Genomic DNA, 23,536 nt, shown 5'->3' with positions numbered 1-23,536 from the left:
TTCATGCTGGGAATGACAACGGGGGAGTCTTCACCCGAGTTGTGAGCTGGAGAGAAGGGGATTGTAGCTTTTGGTGAGTGGGGGATGACGGAAATATGCACACCTGTCTTTTTTTTAATGATCACATTTCAGAACATCTGCTGAAATACTTAATTAACATTTCACTCGGCGGTTTGAAAATGGATGATGGGCCACGGTGTTTTTTTTTCAGGGAAGGGAAGGCTTTGAGCCCTAGGAGAAAGCGGTTTCGGGCGGCAGGAATCTCATTCCTCATCGGCCCGTGAAGGGACCACTGCCGTGCTCCGGTTGGGTGTAGGAGGATGAGCTCTCGACATTTTTCAGAAGAGGATTTTGGTCTATTTTGGGTCGCCACACAACGGGGTAAGGACAGCGGGGAGGTCTGTGAAACACAAGGACGCGATCAACTCCCAGATTAAATCTCCTCTTTCTAGTTATTTCAATTCCATGGCTCACAAGGCCAGAAATTCCTTCCCCCACCCCTTCTATCCCTCAGAATTTGGAAAGTGGGAGAGGAAAGAGGGTCGAAATGGTCCCTCTCACCATCTACCCAAACCGGGCTGATTTAGTTTACTTTGTCCACCGGCGATTTCTTCTCGCCCCCGGCGGGGAGGACGGAAAAATAGGCGCTTCCCGGCTTCCACCTACAAGCAACGGGAACGGCCGGGCCAAACGGCGACCTGATTTATCGTTCGGTTTTGAAAAATCCCGCCGGGTTCACCGTGAGGGGGGAAATAACGGTGCTTATTTCTCTTCGAAGCCGTCGTCGTTCCGTTTTGACGTTTGGAAGCGGAGGCCGGGTCGTCGGGGGTGATTCCTCCCGCCCGTCTGGGTCCGCGTGCTAACGGGACCCAGGTGTCCAGAGCTGTTTTTCCAGCACAGCGCTGACTCGCAGCATGGCCCCTTGGTACTGGGGATATTCTTGTTTCAGGTGGTCGACGATGCTGCTGATGCAGCTGATGCGGCCCAGAAGCCTCTGCTTCTCGGCCTGGATGACTTGCTCGGTCCGGAACCGAAATAAGTACCGCCCTTCCTTCGCCGCCTGGAACCATTTCTGCCGGCGCTGTAGGGTGACGATTTCGGAGAGGTTCTGGGGAGGGAGAAGAGGGTGAGGAGTGGGCAGGGAATGTGTTTACTGTTGTACCGTCCTCTCCCAAGCGCTCTGCACGCAGTAAGTACTCAATAAATACATCGAGTAGACAATGACTCTCCCCCTTTTCAAAGTCATATTGAGGGCCCGTCCTCTCCTAGTCCCCCTTTCTTCTTCTCCCACTTTCTTCTCCGTCACCCTCACTTGCTCCCTTTGTTCAACCCCCTCCGAGCCCCACGGCACTCATGTCTATATCTATTTATTAATTTCTATTAATGTCTATCTCCTCCCTGTCCCTCCCAGACTGTCAGCTCATTGTGGGCAGGAAATGTGTCTGTTTATTGTTGTATTGTCCTCTCCTCAGCACTTAATAAGTGCTCTGCACACAGTAAAGGCTCAGTAAATATGATTGAATGAACGAACTCTGTTCTGTTGGCCTCCCCCAAGCGCTTCATACAGCGCTCTGTCCACAATAAGTGCTCAAGAAATATGATTGACTAATTGATGGAGCCCAGCTCGGCCCCTGGCTTGCTGATAATAATAATAATGATAGTATCTTGTTAAGCGTGCCGAGTAGTAAAGTAGCCCATGTTCTTGCCACTAAACCCCACTGCTAACTGGTCTCAGGCAAGTCACTTTACTGGGCCTCAGTTCCCCCATTTGTAAAACGGCCGTAATAAAGAGAAGCAGCGTGGCCCACTGGGCCTGGGAGTCAGGAGGACCTGGGTTCCAATCCCAGCTCGGCCACTGGTCTGCTGGGTGACCTTGGGCAAGTCACTTCTCTTCTCTGGCCTCGGTTCCCTCATCTGTAAAATGGGGATTAAGAATGGGAGCCCCTGTGGGACACGGACTGGGTCCAATAGTATTTATTGAGCACTTGCTATGTGCAGAGCACTGTACTAAGCGCTTGGAATGTACAATTCAGCAACAGAGACAATCCCTGCCCAATAACGGGCTCACAGTCTAAACGATATGATCAGCTGTATCTCCCCCAGCGCTTAGCACAGTGCCCGGCATAAAGTAAGGGCTTAACGGATACCATTATAAGATAAAATAAAATGTCTGCTGTCCCTCCCCCATTTGGGCAGCGAGGCCTAGTGTATAGAATACAGGCCTGGGAGTCAGAGGACCTGATCCTGGCTCCTCCACGTGTCTGCTGGGTGACCTCTGGTAAGTCACTTCACCTCTCTGGGCCTCAGTTCCCTCTTCTGTAAAATGGGGATTAAGAGTGTGAGCCCCACGTGGGACAAGGACTGGGTCCAATCTGATTAACTTGTAACTACCCCTGCACTTAGTACAGTGCCTGGCACATACTAAGTGCTTAAGAAATACCATTAAAAAAGCTAATAAAATGCACGCTGGCCCTCTCCCAGTCTGAGCAGGAGGCCCGGGGCAGGAGCGGGGCCGCGACCGTTTACCTGCCGTTTCTGGTCGAGGAAACCGTCGATGTCAGCTTCGAGGATGTCACTGTCGGCCTGCAGGCTGGACAGCTCTTGTTGCCCGGCCAGGATGATGCCCTTCAGGGACTCCTGGGCCTTCTCCAGCTCCACGAGGGTCCGGTTGCATTCCTCGGCGTTCTACGGAAAACCAAGCGGGAAACCCCCTCCCTCCTCAAATCCGACAGACCACGACTCTCCCCCTTCAAAGTCTTATTGAAGGCCCATCTCCTCCCAGAGGTCTTCCCTGACTGCACCTTCCTTTCCCCTTCTCCGGCTCCCTTCTTCATCCCCCTGACTTGCTGTCTTCAATCATCCCCCATCCCAGCCCGACACCATTTATGTCATTATCCGTCGTCATTTATTCATTTCTAGGACTGTTTCCCCCTCCAGACTGAAAGCTCCCTGTGGGCGGGGAATGTGTCTGTTGTTATATTGTCCTCTCCCATCCATTTAGTACAGTGCTCTGCACACAATAAGCACTCAGTAAATATTATTGAAAGAATGAACGAATAAAAGGAATGCCAGGGATGAGGTGGGATTACCCCATCTCCGTGTGCTCCGCCAGCCGGTCAGTCCTATTTATTGAGCGCTTACTGTGTTCAGAGCACTGTATTAAGTGCTTGGGAGAGGACGATACAACAATAAACCGATGATACATTCCCTGCCCATAAAGAAAGCACTCAGTTAATGCCACTGAATATTTGACTAGTAACGGTCAACAGTTTTTGTTCATTCAATAAGGGGTGGAAGATCAAATCATATTTTAAAAAATTATTATTTTTTGGTTCAGAAGCTTCGACAACAAATAAACCCACTGAATCGACTTTAAGATCAGGGAAGCAGTGTGGCCTAATGGAAAGAGCCCGGGCCCAGGAGTCAAAGGGCCTGGGTTCCAATTCCGGCTCTGGCCACGGAGTCGCTTCTCCTCTCCGAGCCTCGGTGCCCTCCTCTGTAAAGTGGGGAGAAGATGCCTCCTCCGTCTCTCTCTCCTCTCTTGGACTCTGAGCCCGGAGCAAGACAGGGACCGCATTTGAGATGACCCTCCAGTTTCTACCCCCGGGTTTAGCACAAAGTGTGCGCTGGAGGTGGCATAAAGGGGAGGTTTACAATAATAATGGTGATATTTGTTAAGCGCTTATTATGTGCAAAGCACTGTTCTGAGCGCTGGGGGGGATACAAGGTCATCAGGTTGTCCCACGTGGGGCTCCCGGGCTTCATCCCCATTTTCCAGATGAGGTCACTGAGGCCCAGAGAAGTGAAGTGACTGGCCCAAAGTCACAGAGCTGGCAAGCGGGGGAGTGGGGATTAGAACCCATGACCTCTGACTCCCCAGCCCAGGTTCTTGCCACTGAGCCACGCTGCTTCTCAACCACTCCTGTTTATAACCACTCCAGTATTTATTTATAGCCAATCAGCCCCGAATGAAATGTCTACTCGGCCTGTATTGGGCTCTCCCAAGCGCTTAGTACAGTGCACCCAATAAGCGCTCAATAAATACCAGTAACGATTAGCAGGGACCCTGGGTCAGGCCGGGTGTGCTGTCCCCTCGTGGCCCCAGCGGCCTTCAGCAACCAATTCCTCCAGCTTTTTTATCTTTCTGATGGTGGTGTTGAGCGCTTACTATGTGTCCAGGGCTGTAATAATAATCATGTTGCTATTTGATAAGCGCTTACTATGTGCCGAGCACGCGCTGGGGTAGATACAGGGTCATCACGTGGTCCCACGTGAGGCGCGACTTAGTAGAAAGAAGCCCGGGCTTGGGAGTCAAAGGTGGTGGGTTCTAATCCCGGCTCCGCCACTTATCACCTGTGTGACTTTGGGCAAGTCACTTCACTTCTCTGGGCTTCAGTTACCTCGTCTGTAAAATGGGGATGAAGACTGGGAGCCCCACGTGGGACAGCCTGATTACCTTGTATCTATCCCAGCGCTTAGGTCAGTGCTTGGCACATAGTAAGTAGCTTAACAAATACCATTACTGTTGTTAAACCCCATTTTACAGATGAGGGAACTGAGGCACCGAGACGTGACTTCAAAGTCACACAGCTGACAGGTGGCGAAGCCGGGATTAGAACCCGTGACCTCTGACTCCTAAACCCGTGCTCTTCCCACTGAGCCACGCCGCTTCTGCTGTACTAAGTCTGGGGTGGACACCGGATCGTTAGATGGGACGCAGTCCCTGCCCACACGGGGCTCACAATCTAAGTGGGAGGGAGAACAAGTAGTCAACCTCCATTTCAGAGATGAGGACACCGAGGCGAAGCAGCGTGGCTCACTGGAAAGAGCACGGGCTTTGGAGTCGGGGGCATGGGTTCGAATCTCGGCTCTGCCACTTGTCAGCTGTGTGACCTGGGACAAGTCTCTTAACTTCTCTGTACCTCATCCGGACCTCATCTGTAAAATGGGGATTAAGACCGAGAGCCCCACGTGGGACCAACTGATTACCTTGTATCTACCCCAGTGCTTGGCACATAGTAAGCGCTTACCGGACACCGTGATTATTATTCAGTGAAGCGACTCGTTCGAGATCTCACAGCTGACAAGTGGGATGAGAACCCACGACCTTTGACTCCCAGGCCCGGGTCCTACCCACTTAGGGCGTGCTGCTTCATCCTCATTTTACCGATGAGGAACGAGAGGCCCAGAGAAGTCAAGTAACTCGCCCGAGGTCACACAGCCGACGAGTGGCGGAGCCCGGGATGAGAACCCAGGTCCTTTGACTCCCAGGCCCGGGCTCCACCCACTAGGCCGCGCTTCTTCCCACCTTCTGCGTCTCCTTGATTTTCCTCCTCAGCTCCATCTGTTTGTGGTGAAAGTCGCTCCGCGTGAGTTGCTTCTTGTTGATTTTCTTCTGGCTTTCGGCCCGGATCAAGATGGTTTCTCGGAGTGAGACGGCCACTTCCGTGTCGCGGATCATCTTCTCCTGCTTCTTCATCAGCTGGGCGTGCCGCACCTGGAGAGGGGGAGGGGGCCGGGTCGCCGTGGGGGTCACCAGGACCACCAGGGTCCTGGGCTGAACCAGCTTCAGGGCCACCGGAGAACTTATTGTTCTACTGTCCTCTCCTAAGCTCTTAGTACAGTGCTCTGCACATCGTATGCGCTCGGTAAATGCGATTGAGTGAATTAATGATACTCACGTGTAATAATATTAATAATAATGATGGTTCTTAAGTGCTTTCTATGTGCCAAGCACTGTTCTAAGTGCTGGGGTAGATACGAGCTAATCAGGTCGGACACAGTCCCTGTCCCCCATGGGGCTCCCACTCTTAGTCCCCATTTTACAAATGAGGGGGCTGAGGCCCAGAGAAGTGGAATGGCTTGCCCAAGGTCACGCAGCGGACACGTGGAGGAGTTGGGATTAGAACCCAGACCCTTCTGACTCCCAGGCTCGGGCTCCATCTGCTAAGTCGCGCTGCTTCTCACTCTGCCGTTGCACGCTCTCCCAAGCGTTTAGTCTGGTGCTCTGCCCGTAGTAAGCGCTCAGTAAATACCATAGCAGATGCCATAATTATTAAGTACTTAATAATAGTAATAATAATGATAACCTGCAACTGATGGATCTCAGCCTTCACGGGTTAGAACCGAGCTTGCCACATAGAAAGTACCTGACAAATCCACAATTATTAAGCACTTAAATATAATAATAACAACAATAATAATAATAACCTGCATCCGATGGATCTCAGTCTTCATGGCCCGGATCTCTCCCTGGCCTGTGTCCGAATCCACCATTGCCCGCATCTCCTTGGCCAGCTGGATTTTCTTCTCCCACAGCATAATCTGTTGTCTGGGAGGGCAAGGTGACGGGGTAGGGGAGGGGGAAGGCACGGGGGGCAGAGGCGGGAATGGGAAAGGTTTCTTTCGGCTCCCTGCCGGCCCTGTGGCTCCCAGCGTTTCCGCCGAGGAAACGCCACTGGGGATTCTGTGGCCTCTCGGCCCAGGGTTCTGTCAATCGGTGGTATTTACTGAGCACTTCCTGTCTGCAGAGCGTCTCACACAACAGAGTCGGCGGGCACATTCCCCACCCACAGCGAGCTTGCGGTTCTAATGTCCGACGCTGTCCCCGCCTCAGCCGGAGAAGGGGGCAGTTGGACGGGGAGAGTGCTACGGAAGCTGCGACTGACTTCGGGATCTTCGGCTCTTGAACGTCCAACTTCCAGCCGGGGGTCGCAAACGCCTCTTTTTCTACCTACGAGGCTTTGCGCCTTGGGTGGGTGGCCCGGTTACGTCTCTGGCTGTCCGTCTTCCCGTCACCGCTGTCCCCCCTCCCTTGTCAGTCTCTCTCCTAATCCTTTAAACCCTTCGATCAGCTCGCCCCCTCCTACCTCACCTCGCTGCTCTCCTACTCCAACCCAGCCCGCACACTCCGCTCTTCTAATGCCAACTTACTCACCGCACTTCGATCTCGTCTATCTCGCCACCGACCCCTCACCCCCGTCCTCCCTCTGGCCCAGAACGCCCTCCCTCTTCAATTCCGACGGACGATTACCCTCTTCCCCCGTTCGAAGCCTTATTGAGGGCCCACCTCCTCCAAGAGGCCTTCCCCGACTAAGCCCTCCTTTCCACTTCTTCCATCCCCTTCTGCCTCGTCCTGCCTCGTTTACGGTTTCTGTTAAACGCTTGCTATGCGCCAGGCACTGGGGTAGATGCCAACTAATCAGGTTGCCCACAGTCCTGTCCCAAATGGGGTTCGCACTCTTAATCCCCATTTTACAGATGAGGGAACTGAGGGCCAGAGAAGTGAAGTGACTTGCCCAAAGACCCACAACAGACAACTGGCGGAGCCGGGACTAGAACCCAGGTCCTTCTGACTCCCAGGCCCGAGCTTTATCCAGGAGGCCAAGCTGCTTCCCTGTTCTCCCTCCTACTTAGCCTGTGAGCCCCATGTGGGACCTGCTTAACTTTGATCTACCCCTGTGCTTAGTACAGTGTGAAACCTATAGTAAGCACTTTAACCAATATAATAATAATAAGCACTTGCCAAGCACCATCATTATTATCATTATTCGATGCCTGTCCTCTCTCCTACTTATCCTGCGAGTCCCACGTGGGACTAAAAATATAATAATAATAATGTGTTTGACAAACGGAACACCATCATTCTCATGATTCAATCCCTATTCTCCCTCCTTCTTAGCCTGCGAACTCCACGTGGGACCTGATTGTCTTGGATCTACCCCCGCACTTTGTAACAATGATAGTATTTGTTAAGCACTTATTATGTGCCAAGCATTGTTCTAAGCACTGGGATGGATCCAAGGTAATCAGGTTGTCCCATGTGGGGCTCACGGTCTTCATCCCCATTTTACAGATGAGGTCACTGAAGTCCCACAGCCGACAATTCAATAGTAGTATTGAACAAGCGGCGGAGGCGGAATTAGAAGCCACGACCTGTGACTTCCCAGCCCGGGCTCTTTCATAATACATAGTAAGCACTTAACAAATACCATTTTTATTATCATTATTATTATTAGGAGGGAGGGGAGGCTAAAGGACAGCTCAGAAAGGCCTAAAGGGGAGCAGGGTGGGCATTCGGGATGGAGCTGAGGACAGTTTTTATAGGGGGACGACAAGGTTGAAACAGAAAATCTGCAACTCACTCGACTTCCACCAGGTTATTGAGCAGCTGCTCCTTTTCTTCTTGACGTTGGCCCAGCTTCTCTTGCATTTCAAGCGCTTCTCTCTCAGAAACCTGGAGGAGAGAAACCCAACGGGGCTGCTACTCTAAGAGGGCCAGGTGGGCCCGCCTGAGAGACAGAACGGCGCCCGGCTGGTCCCGAGGACAGAGGACCGTGTTCCGGGGGAGGTTCTCCGGCCCCTCCGAGGGCACCGGGGCGTGGCGGGAGGGGGCCAGCGGACCTTGAGCGATCGCACAAACTCGTTCTCCGTTATGGTGTTGCCCTGCTGGAGCTCCTCTGAGCTGCTGCTGTTCTGGCAGATGAGCAGGTTCAGCTTCTTCATGGCGGTGCACAGGGACCTCGTGTGATGCTCTATGTCTTTCCGCTCGGCCTTCTCCTGGTCGATCTTTTCTAAGGGAGAGAGGCGGCGACGGGCAACGGGAGGGGAGGGAAGGCGAATCCCGGGGGAGCGGTGGGCCTGGGGGGCCGACGCCGGAGGGCTGGAGGCCGTCAGCTCCTTGGGGGCGGGGAACGTGTACTACCAACTCCGCTGTACATTCCCAAGCGTTTAGTCCAGTGCTCTGCACGCAGCAGGCGCTCAGGAAATAGCATTGGTTGACCGAGGGAGGTGGGTGCCGAGCAGAGCCGACAACGGAGCGGTGGATCGTGGACCCTGGGCAGGGTCGACACCCGAGCGGGGCGCGGTGGACGCCGAGCGGGGCCGACACCGGAGAGGAGAACCCCGGGCCCGGATCGGTCGGCCTCTCTGGACCCACTTACTCTCCGTGCGCAGTTTCTTTTGCTCCAGGATGGTGATCTGTTTTTTGAACAGGTCCACGACGCCCAGCTGGTCCTCCCGCTCCCGGGTCACCTTGACCAGTTCGTTCTGCAGCCGGAGCCAGGACATCTGCAGGGCCACGACCTCGGAGCTGTACTCTTCCATTTGTTTCGTCAGCCTTCTGATCTCGATTTCCAGGGGCCCCAGCTCTTCCCCCTGAGGAGCGAGAGGCGGAGACGCTCATCGGTCAATCGGTAAATCAATCACCGGCATTTATTGAGAGCTTACTATGTGCACAGCACTGTATTAGGCACTTGGGTTCGATCTAGCGATCGTATTTATTGAGCACTTACCGTCTGCAGAGCTCTGGACTAAGCACTTGAGGAGAGGACAGTACAACAGGGCGGATAGACACGTTCCCTGCCCACGACGAGCTGACAGCCTAGAGGTGGTTTTTGAGCGCTTACTCTGTGCAGAGCACTGGACTAAGCGCTTGGGAGAGTCCAATATAATAGAGGTGATAGACACATTTCCTGCCCACAGTGAGGTGAGCCACCAGAAACTCACTGAGAGCTGAGACTGCCCTCCCCATGGCTATTTTGGGGACAGGATAGACAGTTTCTTGGGGCCCCCCGGGAGGAGGGAAGGGAGACGGTTAGTACCGGTTCGTATTTATGCGGAGGAGGGTCCCAGGAGGGTTGAAACGTGACAGTGGAGAGGAAATGTGGCCTAGTGGAAAGAGCTCAGGCCCTGGAGTCGACGGACCTGGGTTCTGATCCCAGCTCCGCCACTTGCCTGCTGGGTGACCTTGGGTGAGTCCCTTTCACTTCTCTGGCCCTCAGTTCTCTCATCGGCAAAATGGGGATTCAATCCCTGGTTTTTTGTTTGCTTGTTTTTTCATGGTATTTGTTAAGCACTTACTATGTGCCAGGCACTGTTCTAAACACTGGGGTAGATATAGGGTAATCAGGTTGGACCGAATCCACGTCCCACATGGGGCTCGCAGTCTTCATCCCCATTTTACAGATGAGAGGAATTGAGGCACAAAGAAGTAAAGTGCTTGCCCAACGTCACAGCGCAGACAAGTGGCGATATTATTAATATAATTATTAGTCTTCGTATTATTAGTAGTAGTACCGTTACGATCTGCGATCCAGAGCTTGGATTTCCCAGCTTCATACAGCCCCTGAGCGTATTTTTTTGTGGTATTCTAGCGCTTACCACACACCAGGCACTGTACCAAGCACCGGGTGGATACGAGCTCATCAGGTCGGACGCAGTCCCTGTCCCACGTGGGGCTCACGGTCCTAATCCCCACTTTCTAGATGAGGTAACGGAGGGCCAGAGAAGTGAAGTGCCGTGCCCAAGGTCACAAGGCGGACGGGTGGCGGAGGGCGGGATCGGAACCCGGGTCCTGAGGGGGAGAGGGGGCTTTTATCGAAGCCCCGGTGCCCAGGCCGGGAGGTGGGGGGGGGGGGGGCGGACCTACCCCCAGCTGGGAGATGATGGCTTCCACTTTCTTGTTGTACAGGTTGATGATGCCCTGCTTGCGCGCGATGAGGAGGTTGCGCCTGGAGATTTCGTTTTCGCTGTTGGTGATGAGGTCGTTCACCCTCTTCGTTTCCTTCTCCACCTCCATCAGGCTCTTCCTCAGCGTGGCCACTCGGCCACAGGTCTGGGTGGTCCCCAGAGTGGCCTGGGCGATGTCCCCTCCGATTTTGGACAGGTGCGTCACCTGATGATGATGATTAATAATAGTAACGGTGGTATTTGTTAAGTGCTTACTCTGTGCCAGGAACTGTACTAAGCGCCGGGGTACACTGTGGTATTTTTTAAGCGCTCACTATGTGCCAGCCACTGGACTGAACGCTGGGGGAGATACGAGTCAATCGGGTTGGACACGGTCCCTGTCCCCCATGGAGCTCCGGGTGTTAATCCCCCATTTTACAGAGAAGGGAACTGAGGCCCAGAGAAGTCAAGTCACTTGCCCAAGCCGGCAAGTGGCGGAGGCGGGATCAGAACCCGGGTCCTCTCGTGACCCCTCGGGATGGCAGGCACGAGAAGCAGCTCCAGGGTCTCATAACAGCGACCGACACCGCGATAACGGGAAGCAGTGTGGCCTAATGGATAGAGCCCCCAAAAGGCTATGCCCAGCAGAATTCACTCAGTCGCTGAGTGAATTTCGGGGCGTCTTTTGGGGGGGATAATCAACTTAAGAAGCAGCACGGCCTACTGGATAGAGCCGGGGAGTCAGAAGGACCCGGGTATCATGACTGTATCTTTATTCATTCCCCCCCCCAGCCCCACGGCCCTTATGATTATGGTTCTTGTTAAGCGCTCACTATGTTCCGGTCACCGTACTAAGCGCTGAATATCCATATCTCTAATTTATTCGGACATATTAATGTCTGTCTCCCCCTCTAGACTGTAAGGCCGTCGCGGGCGGGAATGCGTCTGTTCTGTTGTTGTATTGTCCTCTCCCAAGCGCTCAGTACAATGTTCTGCGCCCTGTAAGCGCTCAATAAATACGACCGACTGACTGACCAGATCCGTCTTCTTCTTCTGGAGTTTGGAATTCAGTTGGACGAAATACTTGGCCATCTTGCTGGACGTCATTTGATCCTGCAGTTTCTCCACGATGACGTTCTCCATGTCCTTCTTGGCGCCCACCTCCTTCTCCATGCTTTGCTGGAGGGTCAGGAGGTCGCTCGTGCAGGCGTTGCGATCCTGGGGGGGACAGAGGAGCACCCCGAATCGGGCTCGGTACCGAAATGCCAGGCAGGAAGAAAATCAAAAAACCCACCCATCGTTCGATCAAACGAAGATATCCACTGGGGGCCGAGCCCTCCCTGTGAGCTCCCCTCTAGACTGTGGGCTCGTGGGCGGGGACTGTGTCTGTTAGATGGTTTTATCGTCCTCTCCCAACCGTTTAGTACAGTGCCCTGCACTCAGCGAGCACTCAATAAATACCATCGACTGCTTCTTTTTCTCCCTCTCTCTTCCGCGTCACCCTTGCACCTGGATTTTGCCCCTTTATTCAACACCCACCCCCAGCCCCACAGCACTTACGTCTATATCTTTCATTTATTTATTTCTATTAATGTTCGTCTCCCCCTGTAGATTTATTGTTCTCTTGTATTCTCCCGAGCGCTCTGCACGGTGCTTTGCTCTGCACACCGTAAGCACTCGATAAATACGACTGATTGTTAACAACTGTGGTATTCTGTAAGCGTGGCTCAGTGGAAAGAGGGTGGGCTTGGGAGTCAGAGGTCACGGGTTCTAATCCCGGCTCCACCGCTAGTCAGCTGTGTGACCTTGGGCAAGTCACTTAACTTCTCTGTGCCTCAGTTGCCTCATCTGTCAAATGGGGATTAAAACTGTGAGCCCCACATGGGACAACCTGATCACCTTGTATCCCCCAGCGCTTAGAACAGTGCTTTGCACATAGTAAGCGCTTAACAAATACCACCTTTTTTTTTATTTAAGTGCTTACTATGTGCAAGCACTGTACTAAGCGCTGGGGAGGCACAATTCAATCAGTTCAGACACAGTCCCTGTCCAACACGGGGCTCACAGGCCAAGGCGGAGGGAGAACGGGGATTGAACCCCTATTTTACAGGGGAGGAAATCGAGGTCCAGAGAAGTGAAGTGACTGGCCCAAGGTCCCAGAGCAGGCAAGTGGCAGGGCGGGATTAGAACCCGGGTCCTCGGACTCCCCGGCCCGGGCTCTTTCCGCTGGGCCAGGATGCTCCTCTAAATCGATCGATCAAACAATCAATCAATGGCATCTATTGGACATCTCCTGAACCCGGAGCTAAGCATTTGGGAGACCTACTTTCAACCCACCGTACTTTCCCTCGGATAGCTTAGAGTTTCCTTAGACTGTAAACCCCACGTGGGACTTGGACAGAGTCTCAACCCGCTTAATTTGCACGGAGGAGCCCATCACAGTCTCCTTAGACCGTGAGCCCCACGTGGGACGGGGCCCGTGTCCGACCTCGCATCCGCCCCAGCATTTAAACCATTGCTTGGCACCCATCAGGCGCTTAGCAAAAGCCAAGATAATAAACGGTGACGAGAATCTGGTCCCGGAAGTTCGTACCGAGCAGGTGTGGCTGAGGAGTCCTTCGGTGTCGTGTAGAATGTGGCTGAAGGTGGAGAATTCGTTCTTCAAGACCTGTTGTTTGGCGAGGCACTGCGCTATTAACTTCTGGCTCATGGCCGCGTCCGTCTCCGAGCGGTTCAAGATCCTCGCCAGGAGCTCGTTCCTCTCCTCCTCCTTCATGATGGATTTCTTGAAGCCTTCGATTTCGGCGTCCACGGACTTGGCCTGGCGCCGAGATAACCTGAAGGGGTTCACGGGGCCCAGGGAATTTAGGCCCCGGGGCTGGCGAAGGGGGGCTAACCCACCGGACAGACCCTGGGGCTGGGAGTCAGCTCCGCCGTCTGTCTGCCCTTGGGCAAATCACTTCACTTCTCCGGGCCCCAGTTCCCTCATCTGTAAAATGGGGATCTCCATGCGGGACAGGGACCGTGTCCAATCCGATTTCCTCGAAAGCATCCCAGGGCTTAGTACAGAGCCTGGCACACAGTAAGTGCTTAATAAATACCACTATTAGCTTGTATCTACCCCAGCCCTTAGTACAATGCCCCGCACAGAGTAAGAGCTTAACAGATGCGATAATGATAATAATAATAATAAAACATTGACCCCTGTGGAAGACCTCCTTTGAATGACAATGAATGAGAAGGAGCACGTTAGCTCATTATGGGCAGGGAATGTGTCTGTTTTACCGTTATACTGTACTTTCCCAAGCATTGAGTACAGTGCTGAACACACAGTAAGCCCTCAATAAATACAACTGACTGATTTGTGGAAAGATCCCAGGCCTGGGACTCAGAGGGACCTGGGTTCTAATCCAGGCTCCAACACCAGCTTGCTGCGTGACCTTGGGCACATCACTTGCGCTCCTCTGGGCCTCATTTTCCTCATCCGTAAAATGGGGATTAAGACTGTGAACCCCACGTGGGATATGGACCGTGTCCAGCCTGATTAGTTTCCGTCCATCCTAGCGCTTAGTCAGTCAGTGGTATTTATCGAACGTTTACTGAGTGCGGAGCACTGGACTGAGCGCTTGGGAGAGGACGATAGAACAATAGAGCAGACACATTCCCTGCCCACGACGAGCTCCCATTACCTCAGCGCTTCCCGGACGGCAGTGAAGGCCTCATCTCGGCGTTTCATGCCCACCAGGCTGCTGGACCACTGATTCATAAGCTGCTTCTTCTCCAGGTTGATCGTTTCTATTTCGAAACTGGCCTGCAGAAGAAGAAGAAGAAGAGCCGTGGTGTTGGCTTGTTTTTTATGGCCTTTGTCGAGCGCTTGCTTTGTGCCAGGCACTGCTCGAAGCGCTGAGGTAGATACAAGCTAAACAGTCAGTCAGTCATATTTATTGAGGACTTACTGCACGCAGAGCACTGTACTAAGTGGTTGGAAGGGTACAATACGGAGTACAATCGAGAAGCAGCGTGTTCTAGCGGACAGAGCCCGGGGCCTGGGAGTCAGAAGAACCTGGGTTCTAATTCCGGCTCTGCCCCGGGTCTGCTGTGTGACCTTGGGCAAGTTATTTCACTTCTCTGGGCCTCAGTTACCTCATCTGTAAAATGGGGATTAAGACAGTGAGCCCAGTGTGGGATAAGAGCTGTGTCTAACCTGATCAACTTGGATCTACCCTAGTGCTTAGAGCGGTGCTTGGTACCATAATAATTATTATTATTACAATAAACAGAGACATTCCCTGCCCACAACGAGCTTACAGTCTAGAGGGGGAGACAGACCTGAATATAGATAAATAAACTACAGATATGGACACCCTATAAATAAAGACTAAGGTCTCCTCCTACCTAGTACAGTGCCTGGAACATAGTAAGCGCTTAATAAATGCCATTACGATTATTATTATTACCTCCGCCACCGCCAGTCTTATGACTCTTGTATCCTCAGCCTGAGCGATGTACTGAGCTTCGTACAGGGCGATCTGTTCTTCCAGTTGGTTGGCCTGTCTGGTCAGCTGGTCCACGTACAGATCCTACAGAACATGATCGGAAGAGGTCCGTCAGTTGTGGCAAGCAGTGTGGCCTAGTGGAAAGAGCCCGGGCCGGAGAGCCGGAAGGATCTGGGTTCTAATCCTGACTCCGCTGCTTGTCTGCTGTGTGACCATGGGCATGTCACTTCAGTTCTCTGGGCCTCAATTACCTCATCCGTAAAAACGGGGATTAAGACCGTGAGCCCCATGTGGGACACAGATTGTGTTTAACCTGATTAGCCTGAATCTACCCCAGTGCTTGGTACGGTGCCTGTCACATAGGAAGCGCTTAACAAAAAACCACGAATAAAAACCAAAAAAAAATTGTACTTCCCTCGTGCCCTCATTATAGTGTCTGATGCAGATATAAGCACTTAACAAAAACCATTAACAGAAAAACCAAAAGAAAAAAACTGGGTTGTACTCTCCCAGATGCTCAGTACAGTTTTTGACATGCAGTAAGACCTTAACAAAAAACATTAACAAAAAAAAAAGACGAAAAGTACTGTGGTGTACTGTATTTGCCCAGGCGCTTAGTACAGTGCCTTATGCAGAGTAAGTGCTTACCAAAAACCACGAACAAAAAAAGACGAAAAACTGTATTGTATTTGCCCAAGTGCTTAGTTCAGTGCCTGACACATAAGCGCTTAACAAGACGTGAAAAACAAAAACAAAAAAAGCACTGTCATAGTCTTCTCCCAAGCGCTCAGCGCAGGGTTCTGCACAGAGTCCGAGCTCAATAAAGATCCCCACCCTCCCGTGAAAGTCGGCTCCGAATGGGGCCTTTTCAGGCCGAGGCTCTCGCCCGACACACCTGTTTCTTCTTCTCCACTTGGGCCCGCGCTTGGTCCGTCTCGGACTTCTTGGCCACCCGCCTCATGACGGAGATGTCATCGCGGATGTCCTGGTCCATGTTCTGCAGGTAGAACAGACGCAGGGACAGGTTCTCCAACTCCGTCTGCAGGGCGGAAACTGCGGGGGAACCGGGGCAATCAATCCATCCATCAGTCGATGCTAACTGATGGGGGCTAAAGCTAATTAGCATCCATTGAACGCTAATTCTGTTATTAATAGTAATCATTCATTCAAACAGCCGTACTTATTGAGCGCTTACTATGTGCAGATCACTGGACTAAGCGCTTGGAATGGACAATTCGGCAACAGATAGAGACGATCCCTGCCCAGTGACGGGCTCACAGTCTAACTGGGGGAGACAGACGGACAAAAACAAGACAACATAATCACGATAGATAGAATCAAGGGGATGGACACCTCGTTAACAAAGCAAATAGAGTAATAAAAATATACACAATCATAATGGTATTTGTTTAGCACTTACTAGGTGCCAGGCACTGTTCTAAGCGCTGGGGTAGATAGGAGATCTTTGGGTTGAACACAATCCCTGTCCCACATGAGGCTCACCATCTCAACTCCTATTTTTTACAGATGAGGGAACTGAGGCCCAGAGAAGTGAAGTGACTCGCCCAAGGTCTCAGAGCAGAAAAGCGGTGGAGCCGGGATTAGAACCCACACGTGGTCCTCTCCCGAGCGTTTAGTCCAGTGCCCCGCACTCTGTAAGCGCTCCGTAAATACGAGCGTTCACTGTTGTACTGTCCTCTCCCAAGCGCTCGGTCCAGCGCTCTGCACATAGTCAGCGCCCCACAGAGACGACTGAAATGAAGCGAAACGAACTGCCTGGCTTCCGGACGGCCCACGCACCTCTCTTGTGCTCCTCGCCGACCCTGGCCGTGGTCTGGTCGTAGAGGAGCCGCACTTCCCCGAGCCTCTCCTCCGCCCGCCTCCGGTCCGAGGCCACGGCGGCGAAGCGGTCCCGATGTTTGTCCAGATCCTTCTGGAGGCGGGCCAGTTGCTGCTGGATCCCGTACAGGCTCATGCCCAGCTCTTCCCGCCGCTCTCTCTCTTGCCTCGTGGCCACCGTCTGTGCCGAGAAACCGGTCAACCCCGCCGGCCGCGGAGGGAACCGGAAACCGGGGAACTAGGCCTCCCGCCGCCGCTTACCAGTTCTCGGAGCTCCACCTGCAGCCGGTCTATCTGCCGCGTGAGGTAGTCTCTCAGAGCGGCTTGGAATCTGGTCATCAGCGGCTGGAACGGAGGGACAGTCGATCAGAGCTCCTTGCGGAGCGCTTACTGTGTGCGAAGCACTGGGCCGAGCGCGGAGGGGAGTCCAGTACAACGGAGTCGGTAGGTGTACGCTCCGCCTGCGAAGAGCTGATGGTCTAGAGGTGGTTACTGAGCATTCACTGTGGGCGGAGGACTGGACTAAGCGCTTGGGAGCGGGCAGTACAATAATAGCAATAATAATGGTACTTGTTAAGCACCTACTTTGTTCCAACCACCGTTCCAAACGCTGGGGAAGGTTCAAGGTAATCAGGTCGGACACGGTCCCCGTCCCACGTGGGGCTCGCGGTCTTAAACCCCACTTTACAGATGAGGTAACTGAGGCAAAGAGAAGTTAAATGACTTGCCTCAGGTCGCACAGCAGACAAGTGGCGGAGCCGGGATTAGAACCTAGGTCCTTCCGGCTCCCAAACCCGGGCTCTACCCACTCAGCGACGCCGCTCCCCAAGGCTGAATCCTTTGAGTCTGTTTTCTTACATGGTCTGGATCCAACACCACCAGCTGGGCTTCTTCCTCCTCCTTCTCCTCCTCCTCATTCTCCTCCAAGCTCGGCTCCTCCTCCTTGTAATCTCTCTCGTCTTTCATGAGCTGGTTCAAGGCCTCCAAGAAGCTCGGTGACCTGATTTCACTGGTGTCACCTGCAGGCGGGGAGCAAGCGATGGGATTCAGGGCCAGGGAATCAACCGATTCCCCCCCACGGTATTTATTAAGCGCTTCCAGTCTGTGGAGCACTGGACTAAGCTCTTGGGAGAGAGCAGTATGGTCGAGTTGGAAGAGGCCTTCCCCTCCGATAAGAAGCTCCCTTTCTAATTGACTGCGGGATCTGTTACGCGTTCAGGCGTCACTGGGCAGGGATTGTCTCTATCTGTTGCCGAGGTGTACATTCCACACGCTTAGTACAGTGCTCTGCATATAGTAAGCATTCAATAAATCCTTTTGAATGAATGAACTCTGTGTCAGGCACTGTACTGAGAGCTGGGCTGGATACAAGCAAACCAGGCTGGGCACGGTCCCTGTCCCACGCGGGGCTCGTGGTTTTATTCCCCATTTTTCAAATGAGGCACCTGAGGTACAAAGAAGTGAAGTGACTTGCTCAAGGTCACGCAGTAGACAAGCGGCGGAGCCAGGGCTCGGAACGTGGGCTCGGGCTCTAGCCACTAGCCACGCTGCTTCTCATCAGTCTAAAGAGGAGATTTTCACAAGATGGCAAGAGGCCAACTAGAAGACGCGCTTACAGTCTAGAGAGTATAATGGTCCGCAGACAAGATCCCTGTCCTTAAGGAGTTTCCAGTCTACTGTGTGCAGCGAACTGAACCACGCATTTGGGAGAGTATTATAGAATCGGTAGACTCAATCTCTCCTCCTCAAGGAGCTGATGGCCTAGCCTGGGCACAGCTCGGTACTAAGCGCTTAGGAGAGTGCAAAAGAGTTGGCAATAACAATAATGATGGTATTTGTTAAGCGCTTCCTATGTGCCGAGCACTGTTCTAAGGCTGGGGTACATATAAGGTAGGCACTTTGTCCCACGTGGTGCTCGCAGCCTTAAATCCCCATTTACAGAGGAGGTGACTGAGGCCCAGAGAAGTTAAGCGGCTTGCCCCAGGTCACACTGCAGACAGATGGCAGAGATGGGATTAGAACCCACATCCTCCGACTCCCAAGCCCCTGCTCTTGCCACTAGGCCACACGATCCCTGCCCTCAAAAAGCTTCCAGTATAGGGGGACGTGGAATCAATTACCTATCTGTTCCAGGATATTTGCCCTGAGTGCAGACAGAGATCTCTCGCTGCTCATTCCGGACGATAGTTGGACACTCCTCCCTGTCCATTCACACTGTTCCAGGTCAGTTGGCTTCTGAGAAAAAGAGTCACGTGCGTCTGAGATTCCCTGGGGATAAAAACAACTCAAGGCTTCAGTGAATCAATCAACCCATCGATCGTATCTATTGAGTGCTTACTGTATGCAGGGCACTGTACTAAACGCTTGTTCCAACAAGGTAAAGGACACATTCCCTGCCCACAATGAGCTGACAGTCTAGAGGGGGAGACAGACATTAATATGAATAAACGGGTATGGACTACAGTGCTGGGGGGCTGGGGGCTGGAGCGACGCAGAAGGGAGTGGGAAAAGATTCAAACGGGGCCGAAGAAGGGTCTTTATTCTCCCAGAGGGCATTCTTCACGTCCAACTCGGGCAAATATCAGTATTGTTATTATTAGTAGTTATTAGATATTTGTTAAACACTTGTGTCAAGTCCTTATCTATTAATTATGTGTTCAGCGCTTACTATATGTCAAGCACACCTAGAAGTAGAGCAGTCTAATGGATAGAGCCTGGGCCTGGGAGCGAGAAAGGCCAGAGTTCTAATCCCGCCTCTGTCACTGCCTGCTGTGGGGCCTTGGGCAGATCACTTCACTTCTCTGGGCCTCAGTTACCACATCTGGGAAACGGGGATTAAGACTGTCAGCCCCATGTGGGCCAGGGACTGTGTCCAACCTGACTAGCTTGTATCTACTCCAGCGCTTAGCCGAGTTTCTGGCACACAGTAGACGCTTAACAAAATATCATTTTTATTTATTTTTTTTTTAATTAAGCACTGGGGAAGATACAGATTATTCAGAATGGACACAGTCCCTGTCCCCTATGGGGCTAACAGTCCTAATCCTCATTTTACGTCTGAGGGAACTGAGCCAGAGAGCGGTGAAGTGACTTGGCCAAGTTCACACAGCAGACGAGTGGCAGAGCCGGGATCAGAACCCAGGTCCTCCGACTCCCGGGCCCGGGCTCTACCCACTAAGCCGTACTGTTCCCCAAGTACCCCGCAAAACAAAAACCAAAAAAAACCCCACTCCTGTCAATTCACCAGCCTCGTCTCCCTAATTGGGCGATGAAGTCCTCGAAGCCAGGGGTCTTGTACCCAAGACAACGCCGAGAATCAGGTGTGTGTTCAAAATAAGCTTGATGAAGTCTGACTGAGAATTCAGGGTCACTCACCGAACCAGGTGAAGGACTGGTGGTTCTGGAAACATCCACCTCAAGTGGGTCAACTGCAGCTGCATCGCGGGGCTGAGGAAGGGCAGATGCTTCCCCCTCTGGTTGTGTTAGATCGGCTTCCTCTCCCGGTGGTTTTGTTGAGTCGACTTCCTCTCCCGGCGGTTGTGTTGAGTCGACTTCCTCTCCCGCTGGTTGTGTTGAATCGACTTCCTCTCCCGCTGGTTGTGTTGAATCGACTTCCTCTCCCGGTGGTTGTGTTGAATCAACTTCCTCTCCCGGTGGTTGTGTTGAATCGACTTCCTCTCCCACTTGTTGTGTTGGACCAGCTTCCTCGACTTCCTCTCCTGGTATCTGTGTTGGACTGGCTTCCTCTCCTTGTGGTTGCGTTGAATCGACTTCCTGTCCTGGGAATTGCACTAGATTGGACTCCTCTCCTGATGCTTCCCTAGAATCGGCTTCTTCCTTTTCCTTTTTGACACCTTTTCTCTCCAACTGTAATAATAATAGTAATGACGATGGTGTTTAAGTGTTTATTCGGTGCCAGGCACCGTACTAAGCGCTGGGGTGGATACAACCAAACCGCGTTGGCTCACAGTCTCGATCCTCTTTTTACAGATGAGGTAACTGAGGCTCAGAGAAGTGACTCACTGAACGTGGCAATAGATGACAGGTATAAATACTTTAGCACTACCTCTTTTTTTCTTTAAATGGTATTTGTTAAGCACTGATTACGTGCCAGGCAATGTATTAAACGCTGGGGTAGATACAAGCTAATTAAATCAGACGCAGTCCCTGTCCCCCATGGGGCTCATGGTCTAAATAGGAAGCATTCTGCTTTTCCTCCTATCTTTTATTTGAGTATCTGCCTCCTCTGCTAGATTATAAACACCTTAAAGTCTATCACATCCACTAACTTTACTGTATTCTCCCAAACGCTTAGTACAGTGCTCTGCACCCAGTAATTGTAAATTCCTTGAGAACAGGGATAGTGTCTCCTGACTTTACTATACTCTCCCAAGCGCTTAAGACAGTGCTCTGGGCACAATAGATGCTCAATAAATACTCTTTTATAAAACGGGCAGCAAGGCCTGTTTAAACTGTGAGTCCCATGTGGGTCATGGACTGTGTCTAACCGGATTAGCTTTTATCTATCCCAGTGCTTAGTACAATGCCTGGCGCAATGTGAGCTCTTAACAAATGCCGTTTTTAAAAAAATGGAATGTCCGAGCTATTTATCCTGCATCTTACCCCAGTGCTTAGCACACTGTATTGCACATAGTAAGTGCTTAATACATGCCACAATAACAATACTTATTATTGCATCTTACCCCAGTGCTTAGCACGCTGTATTGCATATAGTAGGTGCTTTACACATGCCATAATAACAGTACTTATTATCCTCTAGCCATAACCACAGAAGGGCAGAATAAATCTTTACAACAAAACTTTACCCCTCCATCTTCGGCCCGCGGCTCTTCTTCCTCAGAAATTGATCCAGCTTCCATCTCAGGCCTGATTTTGGTTAAACAGATAAACGGTTTTTAAAAAAACCTCATTTCTGATCTTGCAAAATTGAAAAAAACTAAAGGTATTTCAGTAATCTAGAAAAGCTCCCTACACCATATGTGTTTCGCTGACAAATAATTATGGGAGCAGCGTGGCTCAGTGGAAAGAGGCCGGGCTTGGGCGTCACAGGTCGTGGCTTCTAATCCCGGCTCTGCCACTTATCAGCTGTGTGACTTTGGGCAAGTCCCCTCACTTCTCTGCACCTCAGTTTCTTCCTCTGTAAAATGGGCATTAAGACTGTGAGCCCCACGTGGGACAGGGACTGTGTCCAACCCCATTTGCTTATTATAATAATAATAATGATGATGGTAAGTGCTTACTACGTGCCAAGCATTGTTCTAAGTACTGGGGTAGATACAGAGTAATCAGGTTGTCCCACGTGGGGCTCACAGTTTTAATCCCCATTTTGCAGATGAGGTCACCGAGGCGCGGAGAAGTGAAGTGGCTTGCCCAAAGTCACAGGGCTGACGAGTGGCGGAGCCGGGATTAGGAGCCACGTCCTCTGACTCCCAAACCCGGGCTCTTGCCATTTTCCGCTAAGCTACGCTGCTCCTCTAATAATAATAATGATGTTGGTATTTGTTAAGCGCTTACTATGTGGTAAGCACTGTTCTAAGCGCTGGGGTAGATACAAGGTCATCAGGTTGTCCCACGTAGGGCTCACAGTCATCTTCCCCATTTTTTACAGATGAGGTAACTGAGGCACAGAGTAGTACCCACCCGGCAACCCACCCCAGCGCTTAGGACAGTGCCTGGAGCCTGGCTTAGGGGAAAGAGCCCGGGCTTGGGACTCAGAAGTCGTGGGTTCTAATCCCGCCTCTGCCGCTTATCAGCTGGGTCACCTTGGGCAAGTCACTTCACTTCTCTGGGCCTCAGCGACCTCATCTGTCAAATGGGGATGAAGACCGGGAGCCCCACGTGGGACAACCTGAATCCCTTGTATCTCCCCCAGCGCTTAGAGCAGTGCTTGGCACATAGCAAGCGCTTACAAATGCCAACATTATCAGTAAGCCCTTAACCAATACCGTCGTTATTAGCAGCGTGGCTCAGTGGAAAGAGCCCGGGCTTGGGAGTCAGAGGTCACGGGTTCGAATCCCGCCTCTGCCACTTGTCAGCTGGGTGACTGTGGGCAAGTCACTTCACTTCTCTGTGCCTCAGTTCCCTCGTCTGTAAAATGGGGATTAAGACTGTGCGCCTCACGTGGGACAACCTGATTACCCTGTATCTCCCCCAGCGCTTAGGACAGTGCTCTGCACAGAGTAAGCGCTTAACAAATACCAACATGATTATTATCCATCCCTCGGTGGAGCCCCCTCACCCGCTGCGGTCCTCGCCGGGCTGCGCCATCATCCCGTTGCTAGGAGACGGTGTCAACATCCCGCAGCCGGCGACCCCCCCCCCCCGGAGGAAGGTACCATTTTCCCTCTTCCTCGGGGAGGAGTCACCCTCCCGGTTCCCACCCCCCCTTCCCATCACCTGAAATGGAACCACCCGCCTTCCCCTGGCACCGCTGGCCAGGAAAAATGAGATTTTATTGGGACCAGAGCTGAGCAGTGGCCAGCACCAAGAAGTGACCCTTGGAAATTTCAATCCATCAATCAATCAGTGGGATTGACTGAGCGCTTCCTACGGGCGTCGCACTGTACTGAGCGCTTGGAAGAGTGCAATACTAATCATTGTCGTATTGGTTAAGGGCTTACATTTATTAAATGAAAATAGCCCCGCCTTGGGAGTCAGAGATCATGGGTTCGAATCCCAGCTCTGCCACTTGTCGGTTGTTTGACTGTGGGCAAGTCACTTCACTTCTCTAT

The 23,536-nt window shown here is 52.1% G+C and overlaps 1 protein-coding gene across 3 annotated transcripts in view; it reads right to left on the bottom strand.

The window, feature by feature from the left end:
- Positions 1 to 23,101, bottom strand: part of CCDC40 (coiled-coil domain containing 40) — a 23,178-nt gene extending 77 nt beyond the window's left edge. The window contains exons 1-20 of one of the 3 annotated variants that reach the window (XM_029057035.2): positions 23,044 to 23,101; positions 21,611 to 21,671; positions 20,160 to 20,651; positions 18,905 to 19,052; positions 17,643 to 17,803; positions 17,046 to 17,129; positions 16,746 to 16,965; positions 15,841 to 15,998; positions 14,907 to 15,029; positions 14,139 to 14,260; positions 13,043 to 13,286; positions 11,485 to 11,667; positions 10,430 to 10,675; positions 8,943 to 9,156; positions 8,404 to 8,573; positions 8,145 to 8,236; positions 6,211 to 6,331; positions 5,309 to 5,497; positions 2,527 to 2,685; positions 1 to 1,108 (exon numbers count right to left, since the gene is read on the bottom strand). The exon at positions 1 to 1,108 is cut by the window's left edge and continues 77 nt beyond it. In XM_029057035.2, the coding sequence (XP_028912868.1) occupies positions 860 to 1,108; positions 2,527 to 2,685; positions 5,309 to 5,497; positions 6,211 to 6,331; positions 8,145 to 8,236; positions 8,404 to 8,573; positions 8,943 to 9,156; positions 10,430 to 10,675; positions 11,485 to 11,667; positions 13,043 to 13,286; positions 14,139 to 14,260; positions 14,907 to 15,029; positions 15,841 to 15,998; positions 16,746 to 16,965; positions 17,046 to 17,129; positions 17,643 to 17,803; positions 18,905 to 19,052; positions 20,160 to 20,651; positions 21,611 to 21,671; positions 23,044 to 23,075 (3,468 nt within the window). In that variant the 5' untranslated portion in view covers positions 23,076 to 23,101 and the 3' untranslated portion in view covers positions 1 to 859. Of the gene's footprint in view, positions 1,109 to 2,238; positions 2,317 to 2,526; positions 2,686 to 5,308; positions 5,498 to 6,210; positions 6,332 to 8,144; positions 8,237 to 8,403; positions 8,574 to 8,942; positions 9,157 to 10,429; positions 10,676 to 11,484; positions 11,668 to 13,042; positions 13,287 to 14,138; positions 14,261 to 14,906; positions 15,030 to 15,840; positions 15,999 to 16,745; positions 16,966 to 17,045; positions 17,130 to 17,642; positions 17,804 to 18,904; positions 19,053 to 20,159; positions 20,652 to 21,610; positions 21,672 to 23,043 lie in introns of those variants that run through there. The other 2 variants (XM_029057036.2, XM_029057037.2) reach the window with 2 other exon arrangements.
- Positions 23,102 to 23,536: the final 435 nt, after the last annotated feature.

The sequence above is a fragment of the Ornithorhynchus anatinus genome, unplaced genomic scaffold (genome assembly GCF_004115215.2).
Source record: "Ornithorhynchus anatinus isolate Pmale09 unplaced genomic scaffold, mOrnAna1.pri.v4 scaffold_264_arrow_ctg1, whole genome shotgun sequence".
NCBI lineage: Eukaryota > Metazoa > Chordata > Mammalia > Monotremata > Ornithorhynchidae > Ornithorhynchus > Ornithorhynchus anatinus.
This window is presented reverse-complemented; position numbering and strand designations above follow the sequence as displayed.